Source organism: Pestalotiopsis fici (assembly GCF_000516985.1).
Source record: "Pestalotiopsis fici W106-1 unplaced genomic scaffold PFICI_Scf_3, whole genome shotgun sequence".
NCBI lineage: Eukaryota > Fungi > Ascomycota > Sordariomycetes > Amphisphaeriales > Sporocadaceae > Pestalotiopsis > Pestalotiopsis fici.
Genome location: NW_006917093.1, coordinates 5305785 through 5331079, shown reverse-complemented (window position 1 = coordinate 5331079; position 25295 = coordinate 5305785). Strand labels below are relative to the sequence as shown.

Here is a 25295-nt window from a genome sequence, read left to right as displayed (position 1 = left end):
TTGTAGTATCAATTATAGCTGCCTGTTGAAGCTCCCAACCAACTGTCAACACCGTTGAGAACCCCCGTGCCGACGATATTTACCATTCTTTCTCTGTAGAAGAGATTTGGGTTGCCAGCGAGAACTTTCAAGGAGCACTTCCTACCCTCCTACGCCCGTCCCATAACGCAATGGCGGCCTCTTCAAGCCATCCGTATCATTCCCCGGAGATCGAGGACGATCTCATTGATCCAGATGATGGTGAGTTTTCCCTCTACCCATCGTGAGCTGTAGCAGCCGTCTCCCGACTGCTCAGGAAGTAAAGATCCTAAAATTAACTCCTCCTGTCTCTTCTCTCCTCAGCTGATCTCAATGACTTCGATGACCCTCTTTCACAACGCCAGCCACTCGCGGGCAACATTGGCTCGTCGTCGTCGTCGAACCGCCTAGACGAGTCGTACCTAACATCGCGCATCCCGGGCGAGGACCGCCGGGCCCCACAGAACACCATTGACGAGACCGTCTGGGAGACGCTGCGGCGGGACCTGCTGGCCGTGTGGTCCAAGATGCGCGAGGTGCTGTACCCGCGCTACCTGTTTGGCGGCACCATGTTTGAGTCGTCGGAGGGCATCCGGGGCGCCTACGCCAACCTGCGCGGCGCGGGCTTCAACGGCGCCCGCGAGGAGCTCCAGAGTCTCGCCGGCCGCTTTGTCGACTCCGAGGCCCTGCTCAACCAGAACAACATGACCCCCGGCCTGCGCGACTGGGACATGTGGGGCCCCCTGATCTTCTGCCTCTTGCTCAGCATGCTGCTCAGCTACCGCGCCCAGAGCGATCAAAAGGATATTGTCTTCTCCGGTGTCTTTGCCATGGTGTGGATCGGCGAGGCGGTCGTGACGTTGCAGATCAAGTTGTTGGGCGGCAATATGTAAGTTTGATGCACCACGGGCTTTCCTGCCTGGACGTGAAAGCGGGATATCAAAGCTTCCTCCCTGGAACGAAGAAACAAATTGCTGACCATGAACCACAGCTCCTTTGCACAGAGCGTATGCATAATCGGCTACACGCTCTTTCCTCTGGTCCTCGCCGCCATGTTCTCTGCCATTGGTCTTCCCTTGATTGCTCGGATACCCGTTTACCTTGCGCTAGTTGCCTGGTCGCTGGCGGCAGGCGTCAGCATCCTCGGTGGTAGCGGCGTCGTTCAGAACCGTGTCGGCATTGCCGTCTACCCCCTATTTGTTTTCTACCTGGGCCTGGGCGCTCTCTGCTTCATCAGCTAAGCGCTGTCTTGCCCGGGTCAAGGAGTTTAGAAGGTGCCAAAGGGAAATGGAAGCTCGGCGAGCTATCCGCATGAACGGCGTAGAAAGGGGAATTCTTTCTTATTTTTATTGACCAGTGTATTCTAGATATTCGAGTGTACGAACAATGAGTCGCTTTGAAATTGTCTTTCGGCCTTGGCATTATGCTTTTCGAAACCACATGGATTGACTTGAGCTGCGGTCGACCAACAGTCGATGAGATAGCTGGTCAAGTTTGGGGACATGAATAGTGGCCGAGAATGTACGGACTCGAGCAAGCGGCAAATGACTCGAGCGAAGTACTTTGACACGGCTTACAGTAAACAGTAGGTTCTCGTAAGGTGCCGTTCAAACGATTCTCACGTTGTAAGGAGTCCCCCATTGTTCGTAACATTGCGGTATTGTCCAGATCTCGAGTTGAAATCTTCAACCAGACGCATATTGCCGGCACAGAAGAACGGGATTTATTTAATTCAAGACGCTCCTGACAGTATCACTGCCCATCATCCTCGTATCGTGAGCAGGTCTGGATCAACAAGCGAGACCCAAGTGAAGCGAGAGAATGTGGTTCAATAGCCACAGCTGATGGCATCCAATTTTTGGCCTTGAATATCTTTTGTCAACTATGTCTAACTTTCTCACCTATCTCGCAATGTGACCCATTAGACGCTACCGCTACCAACAGAACCGTTGATCGCACCCTTCTTCGACTTGTCAACGTCATCATCAACCATAGGAAGTGCTGGTATCTCCACTCCCATGACCTTGTATTCGAGTCCAACGTATGCGTCACTCAACACAAGAACATCGTACTTTCTGGCCTTGCCTCCCTGGGCTGGCTCGGGAAGCTTGAGGTTGACCTTTGCAGTTGGCCTCGACCCAACAGCCACCGACTTGCCAGGCCCTTGACTCCAACCTGCCCGTTTTACCGCGATGATCTCATCATTCGCAACGTCGCAGACTACAACAAACCAACCTTCGGTCTGAGGCTTGGGGTACTTGGGCGCATAGATGCGCCCCTCACGCTCAACAATGGGGTTCGAGCGTTTGAGGGACACCGTCATGGAAAGTGCAGTCACATTCTCTGTGCGCACATTGACGTCTGGCAGAACGGTCGCAGCACGAATGAATTTGCCGTATTGGTACTGTGGGATCCCAAGTTTCTTCGCTAGTTCATCGAGTTGTGGCTTCTTGAGCTTGCTTACTTTCTGCAATGATGTGGTGTCTTTGGTCTCGTCAGGGCCAACACCTGGAAGAATTGACAGAGCGTTATCATGAGGCCATCGTGCAGATTTGATGCACTGCAGCAGCTTGATCATCTCGAGGCAGCTAGAAAGATAGCCCAGCTCAGTAAGAACATCGATCGACGCCTGAATGATACGAATCGCCTGGTCGAGCACACTGGTTTGATCACCGACATAATCGGTAATGGGCAGATCGATGCGTGCCATGTGTGCTTGTAGAAGGAGGAAAGCCTTGACATGAGGATCCCACATAGGTAGTCCGAAATTGGCGCCAGAATATGGCAGGTTGCGCGACAATTCGGCATTGATCAAATCTTCATTGTGGCGCACTGGGAGCTCATCGTATTCTGTTGCATTCGACATCCATTTCAGAACATCCTCAAAGGATGCCTTGGGTTTGACATGCTTGACAAGGTATCGAATCGTCTTGTGTGACAGGTAGTAATAACTCATGATCTTGCCCAGAGGAGTGGGATCAACATCTCCATTGGGGTAAATCTCAACACACTTGGACTGTGCAAGTTCTCCTAGAGATTTGTTGACCATTTCAATCATGTAGTCGTTCGCAAGTTGTTGGGCCGCAATGCTGTTGTGTTCCTCGGCAGATATCTCCAGCCCATAATAGGACGGGTTCTTGTGAAGGCGACGGAAGAAGAATGTCCATGTCAGATAGTCGAGAGCGTCCTGCTTTGTTAGAATAGTCTCTGCTGAGACCTCGGCACACAAATGGTTATCAAGGACCGTGTGCAAGGATGACTCTACTGGGAAGCCTGTATGCAAGAAATGCTTGTAAAAGTCTTTCTTTGCGTCTTGAGTAAAGATTCTGGCAACTCCCGAATTGTCGAATTGAGGTCGGCCAGCACGGCCAAGCATTTGCAGAACATCGGTGAGATCCATATCCTTGTAGCCTTCAATTTTGGCATCGTAAAATTGCGTACCCTTGACAACGACAAGATGTGCAGGGAGGTTGACACCCCAAGCCAAAGTACTGGTTGCGACAAGAATTTGAATCTTGTTGTTCAGGAATAGCTCTTCCGCCAACTGTCGATCGGTTTCAACGAGACCGGCATGGTGAAGGCCAATGCCAAAGCTAATGGCTTCCTTCAAAGCCTCGTCCTTGACCCTAGCAAGATTGAGCTGAAGGTCTTCTTCTTCCATGTGCAAGAACCGACGGGGGTTGTCCTCCAATCCGCACATGTTGATCAAATCCTTAGCCGTCAAGCGAGTCTGCCGACGTGAAGGCACAAACACAATGACTGGCTTTTCTGGACTATGCGTCTTCACTGCGAGAAAGGTTGGGCGGTTCATCGACTGCATCAGTGGGCAGAAACCCCGGACCTCGGGAAACCCATCAATATATAGCTCCAGCGGTACAGGACGAACCGAATGTCTGAAGTTAAACAGACCTTCCTTGACACCAAGCCAGTTGGCAAGATCTGTTGCATTTGCACAAGCAGTCGACATGCCCAGCAGGCGCACTGTGTTCTTTGTAGACTCAGCAATGTAGTTCATACGTGATACGATAATCTCCAAAATTGGACCACGGTCACCAGCCAGCAAATGAATCTCGTCGATAATGACCAGAGACACTTGACGGACGTAGCCTCTTGTTTGCCAACTACGAGAGATACCGTCCCACTTCTCGGGAGTTGTGACAATGATGTCGGCGTCCTTGATGGTTCTGGTATCGGGCGTGTTGTCACCAGTCAACTCAACCAACTTGAGTCCCAAGGGTTTAGCAAGCCGGTTGCCCCAGTCGTTCACTCGCTCACGGACGAGAGCCTTCATGGGGGCAATGTAAACAACTTTTGATCCTGGTTTCTCACGGAATGCCCACCACATGGCAAGCTCGGCAGCAGTCGTCTTTCCACTGCCTGTTGGGGAACCAAGGAGAACATTTGCTGGCGTATGGTAGAGCGTATGGAAGATTTGCGTCTGCATTGGATTGAAGAACTGGAAACGTTTGGCATAGAGCTCTTCGAGTGCAGGATTCTTCAAAGCACCAACCGGGAGTGGTTGGAGGTTGAGTAAATCCGTGTAAACGCTCTCCGTGTCTGGCCGAATTAGGTGTTGAAAGGAGACTGGCGTCACAGTCTCAGCACCCAGCCACTTATCAGACACCGCTCTCACGTAAATCTGGTTCGGTAGAGGATCTGAGAGAGGAATGGTAAAGTTGAGTTCATGGTCATCGTAGAGCTTTCTTCTACTGAGAATGAAGAACTCGTGATGGTAGATTTCGGAAGTTTCAGAGTTCTCAACCCAGATGTAGAAAGACTCCGTGGTGCCGTGGATGTGATCATTCCATTTAAATTCAGGTGTGAGATACAACTTGATCCGCAGGACATCGCGGTTCAGAGGGGCAATTTCGGCATCAACCGTCAGAGTTGGAAAGTTGTTGAGGATGTTGGCAATCTTCTTGCCGGCACTGACGTTATGTACGAGCCCTCCAATCTCGGCGGGCTCCATCTCTTTCATGGCCTCGATAGTGAGGTTGTCTTTTGCGTCGAGCTGACTGAGCACCGACTTTGGCAAATCAAATTGATGGAGAGGATGTTGGAATGGCCACAAGCGCCTCTCAATTGACTTTGCCAAGGTGAGCAGGACGAGACACTGGTAGCCCCAGCGCCGGTTAAGCGCAATCATGAACAAAGCCCGACAGATACGGCCGGATTGCTGAGCAACATAATTCAAGTCGTTACCCAAAGCAAAGTCTTCTGGTTGAGCCCGTGAGATGTACGACTGGAGCAAGATATTGGTCTTTGCTTGTGGGGTATCGATGCCACCAGGGACTTCACAAGGGATCATTTCATGTCTCAAATGAGTAAGTTCCTTTGCCTCGCTATCCCTCGACTGAATGTTATCGAACTCTCCGCTGTTGCTGATCATGGATAGAATATCAGCCTCCGAAGCTTGCGGCTTCATCAAAGTGTTGAAAATTTCCACACTTGTCTGCTGAATGTAGTATTGGCTCGCAATACGACCAACATCCTTGCTACGGAGTTCTTCGGTAACTTCGTTGAAAATGATCATCTGGCTCTTCTGCAGCGTGCGTGCCGCCTGTATGGCGAGTTGCCTTCGTCGTTGCACCAAGTTTGGATCGTCCCGGATCTCTGCCCATTCGATACCATATGTCATGGGGCTTCGCTGCATGCGCACAAACAGATATGAGTATCCGATCCATTGTACAGCCTCGGGAATTGATGTGACCGTGCCAAGAGCGATTTCAGCGTTCAGGTTGTCAACTAGTTTGGAAGAAAATTTTGACTCAATGGGTTGCTGTTCTGTGACAGCGGTGAGATAATGAGACAACTTGTCGTGCGTGGTGCAGATCATGCCAATACCAACATCCTCAAACTGAGGACGACCGGCACGACCAAAAATTTGAAGGACATCAAGAATACCGAGATCCACAAATTTACCGTCCTGAGCGCTGTAGACCTGAGTACCTTTGATGACAACTGCTGCAGCAGGCAAGTTTACACCCCAGGCAAGGGTCGCTGTACAGCAGAGAACTTTGATCACGCCCTCTGCAAAGAGCCTCTCCATCAGATTTCTGTCAGATCGGGTCATACCAGCATGATGAATACCAAGGCCTTTCGGCAAGAGATCTCTTAATTCCCTGGCTTTGCAAGACTTCATGTCCCTCTGAGCTTGTTCGTATGCTGGGTGGCCCTGGGGATCAAAGAGATCGACGCAGAATTCATCGACGGCTTTCTGATGGAGCATCTTGGCGGTCAGGAGAGTATCACGCCGCGAATGAACAAACACCATGACCTGGTGGTCTTGCTGAAGCATGTCCCGAACTTTCTCAAAGGCGATCTGATCCAGATTGTCTCGAGATTGTTTGGAGTTTGGTTTTCCCTTTACTCCAATGAAGTGTTGTTCTAGAGGCACTGGACGGAAAGATCCATCAAAGTAGAACAAGCCCTGTTGCCGATTGACTTTGAGGAAATCGGAGACATCAATGAAGTTGGGAAGAGTAGCACTCAGACCAACGATCCGGATCAGTGATTGTGTACTCTCGACTTGTCTCTCGGTTCTGGCTACCAGGGACTCTAACACAGCACCACGCTCATCGTGCAGCATGTGAACCTCATCAATGATCAATAAACGGACCTTTTGCACTAGTTCGGTATCGCCGGTGCCTTTCCGAGTAATGACATCCCATTTCTCGGGGGTAGTGACGATGATCTGTGTCTGGACGATCTCACTCTTGGTCAAATGCATATCACCCGTGTACTCACGAGCACGGATGCCAGCCCAAGCCAGACGTTTTCCTAGCTTCTCAGTGATTTCGGCAGCTAGGGCTTTCATGGGTGCAACGTAGACAATTTTGAAGTCGTCCAAATCCACAGCAAAATCCGTCGCCTCGTTGTCCTCGATAGGATTGGGTGTGCAATAATGTCCAATGGTTTGTAAGATGGTCAACATGGCTGCATCAGTTTTACCAGCACCAGTGGGTGCACAGATGAGCATGTTTTCGCTCGTCTTGTAGGCGATTGGATACACAAGACTCTGCATGCGATTGAGTGTCTTGTAACCCTTGAAGGTCCTTCGGCAGAGCCCGTCCATCTCGGGGATGGGGAGCAGCCTCCTCCCGGGGGCGAGTACGCCAGTCTTGCCAGCCGGCACCATGATCTCTTCGTACTTGTCGAACAACTTTCTTTCGCTGCCCGCTGGCAGCGCGTATCTCTTCCCAGAGTAGCTGAGCGAGTTGCCCGCGGCGTGGGCCCTGTAGACGTGGGGATATTGCACCTCCTTGTGCATGGCTGGGCCAAGAGCCGCATTCTTGTGTTCCCAATCTTTCTGGCGCAGTGCCTCCTCCCTCTCAGCCTTGGTGAGTAAACGGTTTCCAGACGGATGACCCTCTGCCTGGGAAACAAAGTCGGAAATGATCTGGTCCTTGTGAGATATAACCTCAATGACGAAGTCAAGGTCGTCAAACCCAACCAAGTCAGTAAGCACTGATTGCACCTGTTCCTCGGATTGATTCGACGTCAAGATTTCAAGGATCTGTGCCTGAAAGGCATCGGGAGACAGGCCATCCTTCTTGGAAGCAACAGTAGCACACTGTTTGGCGAACCAACTTGTGCCAAGACCGCTGTCGCCCTCCAACTGGCCATTGGTCTCGTCAACAAAATCGCTGCTCCAAAGATCCTCCTCATCGTCCTCAATAAAGTCCCAGACATCGTCGCCGCTGTTGCCGGAGGTGAAGGCATCGTCCAGATCAAAGTCGGATTCCTCTTCCTGGGCAATGCCGTTTACAGGTAGCTTTAGCTCAGCCAATGCTGCTTTCATGGCAGCAAACTGCTCTCGCCACCGCGCCTCTGCATCATTGGCCGCCATGATCGGATGACACCTAGAAGCCGTCCGAGTGTCTTGTGCCTTCGGGTTCGGGCTTTTCCCAAGTGACCGAGATAATCTTTGCTTGTCGTAAATTCTGCTTGAAATGCCCCTCGATGCAACAGCATTCGAAATCTTCTTATTGAACTTGAGTTCCTATCAAGGCGCCCAAGCCAGGCGAAATGATTTTATAGTGGTGTCTGCAGATTCCACTTCTTCTAGATGACGAACAATGAATAAATTGATGCTGACTCAACCGGCGAGCTCAACTTGGTAGTTTCCGTATGTACAAAGTCGCCTAGCGCAATACCTTGTGCGTAGTGGTGACTCTTGCTGATCTCTTAGCGGCTATCAGGTCCCCAGCAAACTCGCTGTGGTCCATTTTCCAGTGCCAGGCACACCGCTATCGATCCAAGTTCTAAGCTGCAACAGCAGCACCTTGTAAATTCTGGGCCCAAGGCCTTTTGGGAGAGAACCCGACCCCGCGCACGAGGCGGTAAGCATCAAACAAGCCTGCAGGTGCTAAGCTTATAGGCACCTTTAATTGTACTGGTAGACAAGGGGGGGGGACTTCAAAGCCGGCCCCAGGCAGGTGACTTCATACTACTCTCATTATCTGTGTACTGCCAGTTATGCCAATCAATCAAGTTCGGTTCATTCACAGACACACACCCCCCCTACCAGTCCGACGTCCCAACCTTCCCCTCCATAATTCACAACTCGAACTCGTCTCTGTTTCATGAACCTCGTCCCCACGATTCATTCATGCACTACTATTTCTAAACATCTGCGAACTCCTACCTAAGAAACGAAACGCCGTTCCTCTCTCCTCCATCTTCCTATACTTAGAAACAACCACCCGTCGCAAACCCGACAGACAGACACAGACGGACGAACGACAGGACGGGTAGGCCCGGATCTCAACGAAACCAGAAACACAAGACCGCAACCCTTTCATCGGCGCACAAGATCATCCTTGCCCACCATGAAGCTGCACTATATCGGAGTATGTAGGTGCCGCTATCTTTAGCATGCTCGAGGCAAGGGGTTAGCTGACCGTTGACGTTTCTTTGTCGCCCAACAGATCATCAAGAACGATGTTAAACCCGGCATTGAGCTGGTGTCGGAGAAGGAGCTCAGCGCATACTCGCGATTCACACGCCAGAAGTACGATACCCTATCTACCCACCCATATTCTCGCACCCTCCCTCCACTCTTCCCTTCTCCGGCTTGGCTCCGTCCCGTGCTGATGAAGGGGAAACGGGAACATGTCGTTCAGCAAGGACTAGAAACACATGGGTCGCAGGAAGCGAGAAACAAGAATCAAACATTGTCAAGGAAGTGTCTAATCCATTTGTGTACAGCTATGGCGAATTCATGACCATGTTCTCCAAGACGGTCGCGGAGCGGACGCGCCCAGGCCAGCGACAGGACGTTGAGGAGCAGGACTATACGTTCCATGCGTACGCGCGATCCGAGGGTGTGTGCGGCATCATCATCAGCGACCACGAGTATGCGCCGCTGGCGGCACATCAGTTGCTGTCCAAGGTGCTCGACGACTTTTTGGCGTCGCACCCCAAGTCGGCCTGGGCCAACGGCCAGCTCCAGACCATGCCCGAACTCAAGGAGTACATTGCAAAGTACCAGGACCCGACCCAGGCCGACGGCATCATGAAGATCCAGCGCGAGCTCGACGAGACCAAGATTGTCCTCCACAAGACGATTGAGAGCGTGCTGCAGCGCGGCGAGAAGATTGACGACCTGGTGGCCAAGAGTGACGGCCTGAGCGCACAGTCCAAGATGTTCTATCGTGAGTTCCCAAATTACTTGTCTGATTGCTGGTCGATCTGCGGAACATGTGATGCTAATACGGTTTTAAAATAGAACAAGCAAAGAAGCAGAACTCGTGCTGTTTGATCATGTAGATGCCCACACGGGGCATCATGTCTCGGTTTACAATTTGGTTGGTTGGGCGTTTATTGTCATTTCAGAGCCCTGGGGTGTGTTTCGGCATAGCATGCAGTGCACAGACGCAGATGCGAGGTTTGGCTGAATATACATAGTGATGTACAAGCACAGTCAGCTCGATCTTTTTTAGATTCTCATCTGATCAGGATGAACATAGTCATTCGCTGGTGTCATCAGATGATGTATGTACGGTAGCCATGATCAATTAACATACAGTTCTGGAAAAAAGAATCTGGGGAAAGCCCATTTTATGATTCGCGCAAGTGAAGTATTGAACGATTTCTCATTACGATCATTCAAGTTTGATCATGGTTGGCCCACGGGTATAAATACTAAAGATTTTGTGTATTTCGTTATATGTGAAAGTCCCATATAGCCCATCCTAAGGGCCAAACATGGTGATACCCTTTCGATTGAATCAAAGGAACAAGGCTGTTCCTTAGCTCTGCTTCTTCTTCAAGTCTCAGACTCTACATCATCACAACATGGTATATCCAACCTAGTAAAAGCCATATCCTCGTAGATAACCAGATCGCTTGCTTTTTTCCTCTCCTTCCCAAGTCTTTTTCTATATTAGTCCGTCCATGATTTCCCTAACCCAATGAGAGAATGCCCCTGGCTATCATTGCGAAAAGCTCCCCATGTCCCGATGCCTGGGGAAATGTCAAGACACTAGGTCGACGTGGTGGAGCAGAATAAACCAAAATTTAATGCCAGAAAAAAAGAATTAAGGAAATAATGTGTAAGGGAGTGTCTGATTTGATCAGCCTTCAATAATGATACGCTCGCTCTTGCGGTGTTGCGCAAGGTCGGCGTCGAGGGTCTGTCTGGGAACCACGAGGGTGGGCGTAGCCGACCGCGTCTCGGCCAGCCTCTCGTTCTCAGCCATGCCGATCCTCGGTACTACCGGACTGGCCCGGGCAGGACTCGCCTTTGCTCTCAATGTGAAGCTCGTCTCTAGCGGCTTGAGAAGCTTGCGCTGCTCCCTGGATATGGAGATTTGTCGGGCAATGGAGATCTGCACGGGGTCGTGGCTATAGTCGATATTGTCTGGCTCGTCCAGATCGGATGAGGGCGGGGGGGTCATGTGCGTCTGCGCCGACGAGGCCGAGGATGGAGTTGTCTTTCGAGCACTGGTGGCAGATGAAGAGCCGCTGGACAGAGTGTATGTGGATGGCTCGAGGATCTGCCAGTCGGGTTCCTGGATCTTGTGCTTGCTTGTGCTGGTGCGAATGATTTCGGGTGCAATTGTTGGAGAGTCGATATCCGACGGGGATTCAAGGACGAGTCCAGACTCGTTCGGGCCAAAGTGAAAACTTGGGGCTGGCAGGGCCGATGATTTGACATCATGAGATATCGCCGCTCTTCCCACGTGGTGCTGTGCAGGGTGACCACTCTGCGCATGGGCTTCGAGCGATTGGTCGAATGTCGCCTTTGACGGGGATGGAAGCAATGCTGGTGAAGTATTGGACCGCACAGTTTTCCATGGTCTGGTTGCCTGCTGTGGTGTCCGCCTACCCGTTGGCGCAGCGGGAAACAAAAAGAACTGCGGCGACTTGGACGGTTGTGGTGAAGTTGCCCGCCTAGGCCTTGGTAACTTTTCATCCTGCCTTGGGTTAGATATGTACGAACACGACTTGGAGTTTGGATGAATATGACCAACCTCTTCCGCAATGATCGCGTCACTGATTTTCTTTAGTTCCTTACTCGTTGCTTGACGTCTCGCGAGCAGCGACGATGTATTATTAGGTTGCGTTCCCAGAACGCCTTGAAACATAACGCTATATCTCTCCATATTACTCTTTGGAATCTCAATGTTGAGAAAGCTTGGTGCTGGGGTTGACTCCTGGGTTGGTGAATCCAAGACTATTGGTATACTTCCAAAGTTGGCCGTGCTTCTTTGTGTATCTATACTTGGGCCATGGGCTCTCAGACCAGTCGGCGCCAATGTCGAAGACTGCTCGTGTGCGTCTGGCAGGGTTTGAGAACGCTTGACCGTAGATTTTTGTGTAAGTGCCTTGTGATCATGAGCAGTCTTGCTTCGTGAATGTTTCGGCCGTACTTCATTTGGCGAGTGCGAGCCAACCTGCTGATCCGGGCGATATGCCCGACCCAATTGATTCGGCTCCGAGATGGACACTGGTGATGGCTCTGCTTCCGATCGTTTTCTTCCAAAGAGTCCAAATAACCTCCGTTTCCCAGGCTGCTTCTTCTCCTTTGGCATGTCGAAAGAGTCAACACTTTCAACAGAGGAAAGAGGCGACGTTGCTGGCTGCATTTGATGCGGCCGTAATGTCCCGCCATTCGACATCTCGGGTGGATGGGTTGGGCTGCCTAGAGCCATGCCGATGGGCGCAGACTGATCTGACATGGTCGCCGGTGTTGTCAGCCGTACTATAGGGACTGCAGGCTGTGATGGTGTTCTTTGACGAGGTAGATGTCCGTGTGAAGCCGAAAACTGGTGCTTGTATGCCTTGGTACGCGGGCTTGTCAGGTTTGAACTTGGTAGATGACCGTGAGAAGCAGCATACTGTTGCTTGCCGTACACCTTTGAGTTTGAGCTCGACGATTTCGTATTCACGTAGAAATCGTCCCTTGATACCCTTTTGTTGTTGTTGTTGTATTTGCTGTTGAACTTGCTCACGCCACTAGCTGACTGGGTTTTCGAGGATGGTCCTCCAGAAGTCGATGGTCTCTCCAACAGCATCTTTTCTCCCAATGGTGGAGCAGGAAGAGGACGATCGAGGTACGACCTATCAGTGGCTGCAGGAGATCTAGTATTATAATGCGCTTGTTGTGTGGGTTGGGATCGATCTGATACAGTGGCCTGTCCTCTCCGCACAGGGGACCCGTGAACGTGCGTCACGGACGCATCTGGGTTTCCTGCAGCGTCCCTCCGCGCCTGGGCTCGATCGACCACCTTGAACATATTCCTCCAGGGTCTGTTCAATGTCAAATCCTAGAGGGTGGACCTGCAGTCAAATGATGAAAGGATGCTTGCTTTCGGCACCGAAATTGCTAGGGTCTAGTTTCTAAAAACAAGCAAACTAAAAGGGCTGACAAGAAACGGAGGAGAAGAGGCGAGCCTTTTTGCCCGGTCAGAAAGAGAGAGAGAAAGAGACGCAAGAGACGAAGAAGAAGAAGAAGTCAGGAATCAACTTTGATCCAACACTCTCAAAGAAACACTTGAAAAGAGATCAAGGAGATTGTAAAAGTGCCATAGCTTTCTCATCATTCAGGCGGGAAAGCCCTACTTTACGTATCATCATGGTGACTTTTACCGTACATTCTCGAGGTCGTCACACCTGAAATCTTTCGCCTTCACCTAAGTCCTAGGCAAATGTGAACTGAACCGTTGTAGATAGCTTCGGTGCTGTCTGTTTGAGATTGATGGGTCGGCTATTTACAAGAATGATCAGCACCCGGGATTATGCCCCAGAACGGCGCAGAAGGTCGCAAAGAGCGGCTGACAGGGGCGCTCCGGGGGTGTCTAACTAGCTTCCTCAGGCAGACTAGGGGCTTTAGAGAATGGAGAGGTATATTCAAAGGACGGCGGTTCCTGGAGGAGAGGAGTCCTTGGTGATGTCAACACAATGGAGTTTCAGGATCCCACGCGGCCGGCACGAGCCAGTGAGGTCCTGTCGGATTGCCTTGCCGCCCATTTGACGGATAGCCTCAATTGGGCTGAGGCACTAGCTAAAATTATCTCTGGTCCCGGGGAAATGGGAATGACCACCTTTGCTGTAGAAAGAACCAGTTCGTGACAAGTCCGAGGGTTTCGAGAAGCCCTTGGCGCGCCATGAATGGAGTCGGCCTCGTAGAAAAGCACAACTGATTGCGGTTACGGTTGGCCTTCTTGGCACTAGCCAGCCGACTGGCTGGATCCTGGACAAGTTTGAGATGTAGGACGAGCTAGGCGATGGCGCCGTCTACTCATAATGCGTTGTTCGTCTCCCGTGGCAAGTGTCCAAAATTTGCCAGTTTGTTGCTGTGTTTGTGAGATTCGCTGAGTCTCTTATTCTTCTTTTGTAGTTGACACCTGCTTGCGTCTGGATAAGTTGGGAATGATGATCATAGTCTCGCCTTGAACACTGATCTGCGCACACGACATGTTTGTCCAGGGCACGCAGATCGGTCCATCCTCCCATACTAATCGGATACGATAAGGTGGGTCCAGCGTCGCCCATAGAGTTGTCTATATATCGGAGCCGGCGTGGATGCAACGCTTGGGGGAAATGAGAGGAGCGCCGTTGATGGTGAACCGCAAACATCCAATCACGGCATTGGCGAAGGGGCCCCCAAAGATGCGCTAGACTGTGCTTTCTGCTGACATGTCATTGACTAAAGTGATTCTTGGTTCAACAGTTAGATGGTCAATCTCGTAATGCTGGTCAGTTCGTACATAGTACCGTGGCAGCATGTTCAATTTGTTGTCGAGCACGGTTCCTCCAAAAAAATCATCGACATGGACGAGGAAACGAACGACTCCCTGTCGCATGCCACATGGTACCACCTCTGGCCAATGGGCACCTCACTGTCCTCGTGGGAAAAGAGGAGTGATGCGAGAGGCATGTCCTCCATAGTAGAGCAAGCTGAAAGGGCGTGCTACTTGATTGTCTGGTTTCAAGTCCTGCAGCGTACAGCGTAGGCGCTCAATGTTGCAAACTTCATGTTCCACGATTGTGGTGCGAACTTGAGATTTTCTGATACCGGGTCTCTAGCAATGGGTGGCGGCTTTGGAAGTTCAAACTCAATTCCGTCGACATCCGGGTAAATTGTCCATAGTTGGACAATATCCCGAGAAATGCTTCTGTAAGGGCTTTTGTTGTCAATACGCAATCCCGGGCAATACGTGTTGGCAAAGTCATAGGCAGCCAGAAGGATTGGGGAGGAAGGGTTGGATGGCCCTGGTATGCTGACTCGAGTTTGGGAGATCCTGCATTGCGTTTGCATGAACAGCATGATTCACAAGTCCGGCATGAACTATGATTGATGTTTGAAGTTTGATGCGGCTGGTGCCAACTGTCATGGGAAGCCATAGAAGAACATGTGAGATTCGACGTGCTCCCGATGTCGTGCTATCAGGTAGTGCCTTTGACCTACAGGACGATGTATCTAATTCCAATATGTATCAAGGTCGAACCATTGAGGCCATTACAAATTGCGATGCAATCTCTCCATATTTGTGTCGTATCGTTTCGTATTTTTCTCAAAGTTGTCGATTCTATGCTTGCGCGCCGAGTAGGCCATGGCCATATCAGTGTTCGTTTCCTCGAGCTCAACGCCGGCTCGGTTTCGCTTCAAAGGCGGCACTCGGCTTGGTAAGTGGGCATGAGAAACTCTGTACCTACAAGACCGGAGCCGAACGGATGAGCAAAGTTGGCAATGGTATTCGACGAGAAGTTGAGGTGATGTGAGAAGAGAAAAGGGGATCACTTTTTCATGTGTAGTCTGCAAGTACGGAATAAAAGGGATCAGCATCGACGTGGTACCTACTTATGACCTCAATCATTCATGGGCAATGAATCTGAGCAAAGACATCAATCAGCCCCACCAAGGGACCTCAGCGAACGTGGTAGGCTCTCGTTGCGTCAACGTCAGCCATGGCGGGGTAAATTGCACGCAGCGGCCAGCAGGTGAAGGCGCTTCTTCACCGTCAGATTGGCAAATTTTGAAGCGCTGGCTACACAAGGTAACGTATTTACTCTACAGCCACTCTGAAAGATGGTTTCACTGGCCATGAGTGTCTCAGACACCAGATCATCAGTTCGGGAGACTGAATCGTCGGACCGTCTGCACTGCACTGGCATGCTGGGGAGGAAATATACATCATATATACACGCATTAATATATTACCAAATTTGGTACAGTTTACCATGACACTTGACACCACATAGGTACATGCGGAATGGAACTGAGATCTCACCAGCAGGTATGCGAGATCGTAAGCATAAACGTACATTAGAAAGCATGATGTTGCTTCTCGAACATCATCCAAAGGAGAGAGATAAGTACGTACCCACTTGGGGAATCTCATCTTGCTAGCCGAGCTATTGGGTAAAGATCCAGTCGGCAACTGTTGGAACCTTGGTGATCATAATAGAACATCAATGCTTGCGGCGACCCAGTGCCAGGAGACAGAGAGAGACAGAGGGAAAAAAAAATAGTAGGCGGAATGGAAAGGAGTTGGTAACAGTGATTTCTGTAGTGTATAAGGTAATAAATGGGGGGTGGCCCCTCCCGAGCGGCCCCAGTAATTCTTAGTAGCCCCTCCTAAAGATACCGCTGAAATGCTTCCGCGCAACGAGCATCCCGCCATTTACATCCTTTCCCTTTAACCCAAAAGCTCTCTTGCAGCAACCTCGTGGAAAAAATAAAATAAAAAGCTGATACCACCAAAGAAGCAGAAAAGCTTCCCATCCTTACCTTCCTTCTTTTCTTCTTCTCTCTTTACAGCTTCACTGTAAACTCACACATTTCTCCAAGATGTCTTGGCAAGGTATGAATCTTCCCAAACAAACCCCCCATTCACCCCCGCCATGGGGACAAAAACATGTGGTTACCTCCACCTCAAGTTCGCGAAATACCATGGCTGACTCTGAGGCTGCGCAATAGCATACGTCGACTCCAGGTACGATTCAGCGAACGAACCCCGAGATGGAACGGACATGGTTGAGATACTGGATATTGACTGAGCAACGCAAAACAGCTTGGTTGGCTCCGGCCACCTCGACAAGGGTGCCATCATCAGCGCCGCTGGCGACAGCGTCTGGGCTACCTCGAGCGGCTTCACCGTACGAGCTCCTCTCTTTCTTTCCGTCATCTCCCGGCACAGACGACGCTCTACTGGAATCATCTATGGCTGACAAAGAGTGCTTGTGTGAATAGGTCAAGCCCGAGGAGCAGAAGGAGCTTGCCTCGATCCTGAGCGGTGCCGAGGCTGCCAAGAACAAGGCTTTCGCCGATGGTGTGCACGTTGCCGGTGAGCGATTCGTCGCCTTCAAGGTTGAGGACCGCAGCCTCTACCTCAGACAGGTGCGTTGACTTGAGAAAGAGATCTCACACGCCGGACAGCGTGGAAGACGGCAAGGACTAATATAGAGACTCAATTTAGGGCCGAACTGGTGTCGTTGTCGTCAAGACAAAGCAGGCCATCCTGATCGGCCACTACGGCGAGAACGTGCAGGCTGGAAATGCCACGTCGACCGTCGAGGCGCTGGCAGACTACCTGATCAAGGCCGGCTACTAAGTGTAGGAGGAAAGGGAGGAAATCGGGCGTCTACAGATGTACGAACGCGGCAACAGGGCACGGTCTCGCTGGGGATACCAGCTTGCCAGGATCCATACCAAAGCCGTTGTGATTTGATTCCGAGGACCGCAAAGATAGGAAAGATGCAATTAGAGTCTGGTTTTGAGACACATGGCACATATCACGAGGTGGTCACAATAGTTGGGCTGCTTAGCCAGTCTATCATCTAGCCCCTTGAATTTCAGCATAAGCAAATGAGGAAATCCCCCTTTTCACTGAGCACGAGAGCTACAACTTGCAATCTGTTACCGAATATGTCGGTTCTATTAAGTATAATTTTTGTTTATCCCTTTATGCAGAGAGCTTTAGCTGCAGCTATGTAGCTTGAATATTCTCAGGCCAAGGCTCTATATGGACGCCCTGCGCCGAGTTCAAGCCTGTGGATAATGGAGTTTGTACACACGGATCTATACCACAAAATCAACCCTGAACGCCATTGTTCATCCCACATCTAGTCAGTGATTCGTACACCTTATCGTCCCGACCGTTGCCGACGGCATGCCGTTCTTGAACTTTCAACTTATTCCAAACCGATATAGCCTCGTGATCCCGGATTTTACACGGGCAGCTCGGCATTTCGTCTTCCAAGACCTGATCTATCCACGAGAACACCAATGTAGGGACCGACGACGGGTATGTTCCGCGCGAATCCGGCTATGGTGCCCAAGAAATCCCCGAATAATACCATGATTCCGTAGAGTTCTACGCAGAACCCAATCAGCGGCCAGCGCATGAGGATGAGTAACAAGCCGCCAAAGAAGGCTGCCGTGCCCTTTGCCTTTTGTTTCCGGGCGAAGAAGAGGAGCGTCTTTTGCGGGCCGATGATAATCGTGAGACCAATGAGGAAGAGGATCTATAGGTCGTCCAGAAGTGTTAGAGCTTTCAAATTGTTATTCCTTGCGCGGAGCGCTTGCAAGTGGCTCGGTCGTCTAGGGAGGGAGGTTCGGAGTGCAGAAAGGTGTCCAAGTGTTTCAAGCACTGGTATACAGGAACAGACTCACGTTGCCCATGGCCAGCCTGCAAACAAAGGCGTCAGTATACGAGCATACAGATATATGATTACTGAGAAAGACGGGCAAGAGGTGTAAGAAGAATTGGGTGCACTACTCACATGGCCCGATCGAAGAACAGCATCACGCCTCCAATGAGGAAGAAGCCTCCTGCACATTTGTCGTCAATTACTTGCGCCCCCATACTCGAAAGGCTCATCACCCTCCAGCAAGATTGGTGAAGTGAGAGCTTGGCATAATCACGTACCACCTGAGCAGAAGGCCACTCCAATTTCTGCGATTGTATGTTAGCTGGCGCAAAACCCGGATACCATGACATTTGAGGATCCTCTGTGCGGAAACTCGAGAAGCTTACTCTGCGTGTCCGACAACCACATTGTAGGCATCTTGGGCGATCTGAGAAACCAGTTGACCTGTACAATAGAGTGGCAATTGGTAGAATGTACAGGTTTCCGCAGGGACGTGGCCGGCGCAACTGCGAGTAATTATATATAAAACAGCTGTTGTTCAAAGCTAGATCGTCCAACCTCCTAGGGGATGACAGAAAAAAAGTTGGGGACGTGTTCGAAGACGCCAGGAGTTTTGTATTGAGCTATCGACCGCGTACTTGACTTGTTTCCTAACCTCGACAATAGACGACAAGACAAGTCATGTTCGGCTCGATAGCAAATGTATTATTCATGCCATATCATAGATTTGCACCTCAAACTTATCTGGAAACTTTACCGCTGCTTGTCAATCTGGAAATGGGCTTCCATATTCACGAGATACACATACAAACGTTTCAGTCACTATTACAGGTACTTGAGATACCAGCTACATGCGCTACGAGGCGACCTGGAACAGATTCAACGCCTCGAGCGCTACGTCCATACAGGTACCTAGCTTGGCTGCAGCCGCTTGAGGTGGGATGCGCAGCTGGAAGCAGTCCGACAGCACTGAGCTGAAAAATGAGCCAACCACCTTACGTAAAGCTGGTTCCACCACAGGCCTAACAAAACACGCCATGGATTTTCTGTACGGCTAAAGAAAAAGAGTCGACAAGTTCTTTCCTTCAACACTGAACGCCCATATTCGGAGACCTACCAAAGGCACCATAAAAGCAGCCTCTTTCAGTGTACTTCCGCGAAGTTTTTGCAGCTTCGCGAAAAGACAATCACTCTCTAAAGGTCATGTAATTCCTCAAAGCAAAGCGCATGGTCGACTGAGAAAGAAAGAAAAACAAAAACAAGGTTTGTAACACTGGAGGGAGTGCAAGACCAGAACCAGGTCGACGCTTGATATTGTGATATCGTGACTTCTGAACATTTGTCTATATTCCTGCCGCGGCGACTATAGCTGTATAGCTATGGTAACTGAGTTTGATCTCTCCATTCGTCCTCGGTACCCGTCAGTAACAGGCAGAGAACAAAATTTTCTCTATCACGATTAAGCCGGAGCGTATACCTGTCATCCAGTCGCTGAAAGGCGAATGGTGCGTAGGATAAGCTTGACTTTGTTGGTCGAACATTCTCTACTTCTTTCCTTCACTTTGACTGCTACTCTCCTCGATGCCGTTCTCGATTTCCATCCAGGAATAGGCCCAGGCCGCTTTTTATGCATGATGGTCACGGCGCTCTTCTCCTTTATAGAGGAAGTAGTTGTCTTCATGGAACCCAGTTGAACAGATAGGAATTGCACTCAATCCTAATAAAATAGCATTACCTTGAACGCCCAACGCTGTTGCCGAAAGAAAGAAAAAACATAATCCTCGGGGGTTTGACACGACCTCTCGAGCCCTCTTGTAGTTTTTGATTGCAATGTGGCCCCTTCTTGTTTGTTCGTTCACTTCAATACCGTGTGTGCTCCTCTCGCCTCCAGGTACTGCTCCGTCACGCCCTGGGGAAGACTGCGGATGAAACTAAAGACTTCTCCATTGTGATACCTCAGCCTGCTCTTGGGGTCGAGATACGGTGCCGGCAGACCCGTGACGTCGCAGTAGCGTTTTGTATGGGCCAGCGAGGGCGCGCTCTCAATGTTGGTGTATGTGGCACTGGGCGCCGAGGTTGTCGCGAACCCAAGCCCGGAGCCCGGCTTGAGGCTCTTTTCCAGCACCAGCTTGCTCAGGCTGCGGGAGGCCTGGGCGAGGTTCGGTTGCAGGCTGCTCGAGTTGGATCCAGAACCGCCACCGGTCGTGGACAGGGCCGGCGTCGAGGTGCCCGAGGTTGAGAGGCCGTTCTCGTCGACGGCGGGCGCAGGCGTGGCGGCGCCGCTGTCGCCGTCCTGAGGCGTCGCGATGGAGGAGGCTTCCTTGCGCGAGGCGTCGCCTAGGATGGTCTTGATGTTCTTGTTGCGCCGCTGGTTCGGTCGCCAGTTGGTGTTACGGAAAGACTTGGGGATCGAGTGAATGTCGAGCTTGTCGATGAGCTCCTGATGGGCCAGTTGGGCTTCTGTTGGTGTTGCTGCCATTGTGATGGAATACTTGCTGCTGTGCGCCGGCAATTGTAACCACGAGTTTGCTGATGATGATAAACGACTTCGCGACTGAAATGCGACCTTGGTTGCGAAGGGGGGATTTCCCACGTAGGTTGTCGGGCAGTGTGAAATATGTTGGTTGCGAGGCTGCTGGTCGACACTGGACAGCTTCCAGACTACCTACAAGATATAAAATGATCGGTGCTTTCAAGCTCCGACAAACAAGCTTGTGCCACCACCACCACTACCAATATGCACCTCGAGCTGCCAATTCATGCTTGGGCTTGAACTAAGCAACAACCACCTACACCTTTACCTCGCAACCCCAGAATAAACTGTTGGAAAGACTTCAGAATGGTAAACAATACTTTTCGAGATGGAGAGTTCATGATTGTTGATTGTATCTTTAGGAGAGCCCGCACGAACATCAGCAGAACCTTCTGCTCTCGCGAATCATCACCAATGTTGTAAGGCCGCCTCCCTAGGAAGTAACCCCATGGGTCGTGAGGTTGATCAATTCCCCAGGAAAAGTTGAATGAGTCGGTCATGGTCATGAACAAACAACTACAGGTGCGTTTTTCTTTTGTTCTTCAAATCCAAAGAACGTAATATGGCCCTCGGCTTGTACAATTAACAGTCATTCCCAGGACATCAACATTCAAAACATGAACATTGAGCTTGTTGCTCAAATGTTTAAGAACTATCAGTCTAACGTTCTCTTTCACCTAGAAGGTATGTCTTGTCCTGGAATATAAATAGGTAATAGTTAATATCTGACTGATTGTCATCCAGCTACGGGTGGGCTTAAGGAGCCGTCATCGAGCTGAAGAGGTTGTAGTTTTCTTGCCAGGCGAGAATCATGAGTGGGCTTTGCGACATGCATTTGGTGACTGGTAATATGGTGGATCGCATGTGTACCGGTTCGTAGAGCGTTTACCATCTGCGAAGAGGCTCCAATGAAAATAATATACACATTTCTAAAAACAACACAAAACAAAAGGCACAAAGAGTCAATATATAGGCCAGACACCATCGGAAAGATGAGCCAACGTGCGAGTCGCCTCCGATTGAATCAATCGCTATATTCGAGCAATCCCCGTTGTAATTCATGTACATTACGTTCAACCCACCCTAAACCCGTAATTGATACTTGACCCCTCTAGTCTGACGCGACGCCAACTGCACCCAATAAGAGGTCCAACGCGGTACAAATCAGTCCATTACTGCTGTGCATGCAAGAGCAACAACAGACAGAGGGCAATGGCCATAGCTCCAGCAGTAAAAGATCCCTGCAGCGGCGCATCGCATTCGCGGCGTCAGCCTTGCATGCGCCCAGGGTGAGATAATGTTGTTAATCGTAGCTACGTACTACAGGGTGCTATGTAGGCACAGCCGACGAGAATTCCACGAGCCTTTTGCCGCTTTTACATTCTGCAACATTTTTCTCATCACAAAGTGAACCCCAAACTCCATCCCACCCGCGTCTTTACTTTTAATCCGCCAACCGTCGAAGCTGGAATCCACCTTGCGCCTTGTCGGATCCAGCAGCTGCATCATGCAACGCCTCGCGACACCATTGTGAACCCGACAACACAACCGACGATGGCCCCTTCTGCAATTGACACGCCTACGCAAGTGCTAGGCGAGCTCCCCACACGCCAGGAAAAGGTCTACCCTCCTGCGCGGATATTCCCAGTCAAGGAGCTACGCTTCGAGAAGCATATTTCTCCCCAAACCGATGGCAGAGAGAAGGCGCTGGCGCAACCACAAGGTAGCGCTGCCATAGTCATCGACAATGGTATGGACTTCTCTTGCTTGCTATTCTCAAGCCTTTCCAAAGCGCAACAACACTAACCAGACCTGATTGCTAGGCTCTTCTGCCGTCAGAGCAGGCTGGTCCTTTGAATCAGAACCTCGATTCAACATACCACCCATCATGGCCAAGTACAGAGACCGCAAACTAGGCAAGACATATTCCTTTGCCGGTACTGACTGCTACGCCGATACGACCGCACGCGGACACATCAGAAACGCATTCGAGGCCGGGTCAGGCATCGTCAGCAACTGGGATGTCATGGAACATGTGCTCGACTGGACCTTTCTGAAGCTGGGCCTGAACGACAATGAAGGCTCCATAGACATGCCTATTGTCATGACTGAAGCAGTGGCAAACTTGCCCTATTCCAGGAAATGTTGGTCTCTTCTCGCTTGTCTCGGAGATTCATAGTTGCTAACAACATACTCTCAGCCATGAACGAGATCATATTTGAATGCTATGGCGCGCCTTCTCTAGCCACTGGAATCGACTCTCTCTTCTCTTATCGCTATAACAAGGGCCAGACCGGCTTGGTTGTGTCCTCTTCTTATAGCTCGACACACGTGATACCCGTCTACAACTCCAAAGCAATGCTAGCACAAGCAATAAGGTTGAATTGGGGTGGCTGGCACGCTGCGGAATACCTCTTGAAACTCATACGTCTAAAATACCCTGCTTTTCCGGGGAAACTCAATGCCTCACAAGCTGAAAACATGCTGCGCGACCATTGCTACGTCTCCAAGGACTACGACAACGAAGTACGATCGTATCTCGACTGGACCGGACTCGAGGATAGAGATGCAGTCATTCAATATCCTTTCACCGAAGAAGTTATTGTACAAAAGAGCGAGGAAGAGCTTGCACGCATTGCAGAGCGCAAAAAGGAGAGCGGACGACGACTTCAAGAACAGGCACAGAAAATGCGCCTCGAGCGCCTTATGCGGAAAGAGCAAGAACTCGAGTATTACAAGCAGCTGCAGGACAAGATTGCAAATGCCAATAAGAAAGATACGAAGCGACTCCTTGACGGCGACGAGTTGAAAGACGAGGCCCATCTTGAGCGCATGATAAAGGAACTGGAAAAGTCGGTCAAAAAGGCACGCAACAAGGATCTGGGTATCGATGTAGAAGAGGAGCAGGAAGCTCCTGATTTCAGCCTCTTGGAGGTTCCCGACGAGGAGCTTGACGAGGCTGGATTGAAAGCCAAAAAGCAGCAACGCTTGATGAAGTCCAACCACGAAGCCCGAGCTCGTGCCAAGGCCGAGAAGGAAGCCGAAAAAGCTCGCATCGCCGCCGTAGAACAAGCCGATAAAGACCGCCGCGACAACGATCTTGAAGGTTGGCTAGAGGAGAGGCGGGTGGCTCGTGCCGATGTCTTGCAGCGCATGAAGGAGCGCGACCGCCTCAAGGCTGACCTGGGCAACCGAAAATCGCTCGCGTCGCAGATTCGGATGAAGTCTATTGCAAATCTTGCCTCTGATGGTCCTCGGGCTAAGCGGCGTAGGGGTGGCGATGATGACAACTTTGGTGCCAACGACGATGACTGGGGTGTCTATCGGGATATTGCGGTTGGACAAGATGCTAGCGACGATGAGGAGGGCGAGGAAGATCTCGAGAGCAACCTCAAATCTCTCGAAGATGACCTGCTCCGCTTTGATGTCAACTTCTCGCACGACGACACGTATGAGGCACAAAATGACTGGAGCAGATCGCTTCTGCACGCCTTTACACGGGGGCCCCGTCCTTTCATGGGTTCTCAGGCCGAAATCAATCAGATTCACCTAAACGTCGAACGCATCAGGGTACCAGAAGTCATTTTCCAGCCCTCAATCGCTGGCGTAGACCAGGCGGGCCTCATAGAGATTGCCGGCGACATTCTAAACCAGCGCCTCGTCCACATCCCAACAATCAACCGCGACGATTTCTTACGTGATGTATTCCTCACTGGCGGTAACACACTATTCGAAAACTTTGACTACAGATTGCAGCAAGGCCTAACGGCGCTCCTTCCTGCAGACAGCCCACTCACCCTCCGACGAGCAAAGGACCCTGTACTGGACGCATGGAAGGGAGCTGCGGAATGGGTGGGATCGAGCGGTTACAAGTCAGCCGTGGTCACAAAGGCTGAATGGCAAGAAAAGGGAGCAGACTACTTGAAGGTAAGTGCCGTCTGACTGCATACATGGGACGCGCCGCGTTCTCAACCCCCATGCTCTACACCCCAATCACCAGCCTTGTCACAAAACAAGCATACTTTCCTCTTTTCTTGTCCTTGATCATACAGCCCTGTCAAGTGCTGCTCGTATGTACCTTCGGGCTTGCTTGGATGCGCTCTATCACACAATCTGAGGTGTAGAACGCCGCAAGGATGCCCAGCGTATCACCAGTCGTGTGACGTAAGCTTGACGCCCGTGATCGAGGGGACAAGGATATCTCCAGGCGTGTCATCTCGTGGCTGGCCTGTTGTACTGGTATTCTATTTTACGATTCTCTTGTTGGGTTAAATTGGCACACGGGCTTGTGCTGCTCTTTACGGGGGGGCAAATGTACCCATCGGTTCGGAGATACTTGCCCCTTGATCAACCTCGACCTCTCTATTTCTTTTTTCCTACTTACTTTGCTTCACCGACAGACTTGATCACTAAACTAAACCCTTGGAACCGAGTTCGCAGGAACTGACATTTTCTCTACAGGAGCACGACCTCGGCAATAGTTGGTCTTAGAGACAGCGTCGGAGTGGGGCGGCGGCGATTATGGGGCCCAAGAGGTGTTATGAGAGAGAGGGAGAGAGAGAGAGGCCGTTATACGTGTAATGAGGATTGCTTGCATTTCCCACCCCCTTTTCCTTCCTTCTTTTCTTTTTCTCCTCCTCTG

The 25295-nt window shown here is 50.7% G+C and overlaps 8 protein-coding genes across 8 annotated transcripts; 4 read left to right on the top strand and 4 right to left on the bottom strand.

Moving 5' to 3' along the window:
- Positions 1-170: 170 nt before the first annotated feature.
- Positions 171-1259, top strand: PFICI_05729 (uncharacterized protein; the record flags this gene model as incomplete). The annotated part of the gene is made up of 3 exons (XM_007834310.1): positions 171-240; positions 343-907; positions 1010-1259. 3 exons carry the CDS (start codon positions 171-173, stop codon positions 1257-1259), a joined length of 885 nt encoding a protein of 294 aa, XP_007832501.1.
- Positions 1260-1939: 680 nt separating this feature from the next.
- PFICI_05728 (helicase mug81) lies at positions 1940-7867 on the bottom strand (the record flags this gene model as incomplete). The annotated part of the gene is made up of 1 exon (XM_007834309.1): positions 1940-7867. The coding sequence occupies one exon, from the start codon at positions 7865-7867 to the stop codon at positions 1940-1942; it is 5928 nt and encodes a 1975-aa protein (XP_007832500.1).
- Positions 7868-8849: 982 nt separating this feature from the next.
- Positions 8850-9789, top strand: PFICI_05727 (Synaptobrevin; the record flags this gene model as incomplete). Its single annotated transcript, XM_007834308.1, has 4 exons — positions 8850-8870; positions 8949-9031; positions 9229-9674; positions 9749-9789. 4 exons carry the CDS (start codon positions 8850-8852, stop codon positions 9787-9789), a joined length of 591 nt encoding a protein of 196 aa, XP_007832499.1.
- An 806-nt stretch (positions 9790-10595) lies between these two features.
- On the bottom strand, positions 10596-12761 carry PFICI_05726 (uncharacterized protein; the record flags this gene model as incomplete). The annotated part of the gene is made up of 1 exon (XM_007834307.1): positions 10596-12761. The coding sequence occupies one exon, from the start codon at positions 12759-12761 to the stop codon at positions 10596-10598; it is 2166 nt and encodes a 721-aa protein (XP_007832498.1).
- Positions 12762-16318: 3557 nt separating this feature from the next.
- PFICI_05725 (uncharacterized protein) lies at positions 16319-17081 on the top strand (the record flags this gene model as incomplete). Its single annotated transcript, XM_007834306.1, has 5 exons — positions 16319-16331; positions 16448-16463; positions 16542-16626; positions 16721-16867; positions 16947-17081. 5 exons carry the CDS (start codon positions 16319-16321, stop codon positions 17079-17081), a joined length of 396 nt encoding a protein of 131 aa, XP_007832497.1.
- A 616-nt stretch (positions 17082-17697) lies between these two features.
- On the bottom strand, positions 17698-18537 carry PFICI_05724 (Protein transport; the record flags this gene model as incomplete). Its single annotated transcript, XM_007834305.1, has 5 exons — positions 17698-17994; positions 18143-18158; positions 18253-18301; positions 18399-18425; positions 18507-18537. 5 exons carry the CDS (start codon positions 18535-18537, stop codon positions 17698-17700), a joined length of 420 nt encoding a protein of 139 aa, XP_007832496.1.
- Positions 18538-19975: 1438 nt separating this feature from the next.
- Positions 19976-20599, bottom strand: PFICI_05723 (uncharacterized protein; the record flags this gene model as incomplete). The annotated part of the gene is made up of 1 exon (XM_007834304.1): positions 19976-20599. The coding sequence occupies one exon, from the start codon at positions 20597-20599 to the stop codon at positions 19976-19978; it is 624 nt and encodes a 207-aa protein (XP_007832495.1).
- A 1608-nt stretch (positions 20600-22207) lies between these two features.
- PFICI_05722 (uncharacterized protein) lies at positions 22208-24595 on the top strand (the record flags this gene model as incomplete). Its single annotated transcript, XM_007834303.1, has 3 exons — positions 22208-22403; positions 22477-22797; positions 22854-24595. The coding sequence occupies 3 exons, from the start codon at positions 22208-22210 to the stop codon at positions 24593-24595; spliced, it is 2259 nt and encodes a 752-aa protein (XP_007832494.1).
- Positions 24596-25295: the final 700 nt, after the last annotated feature.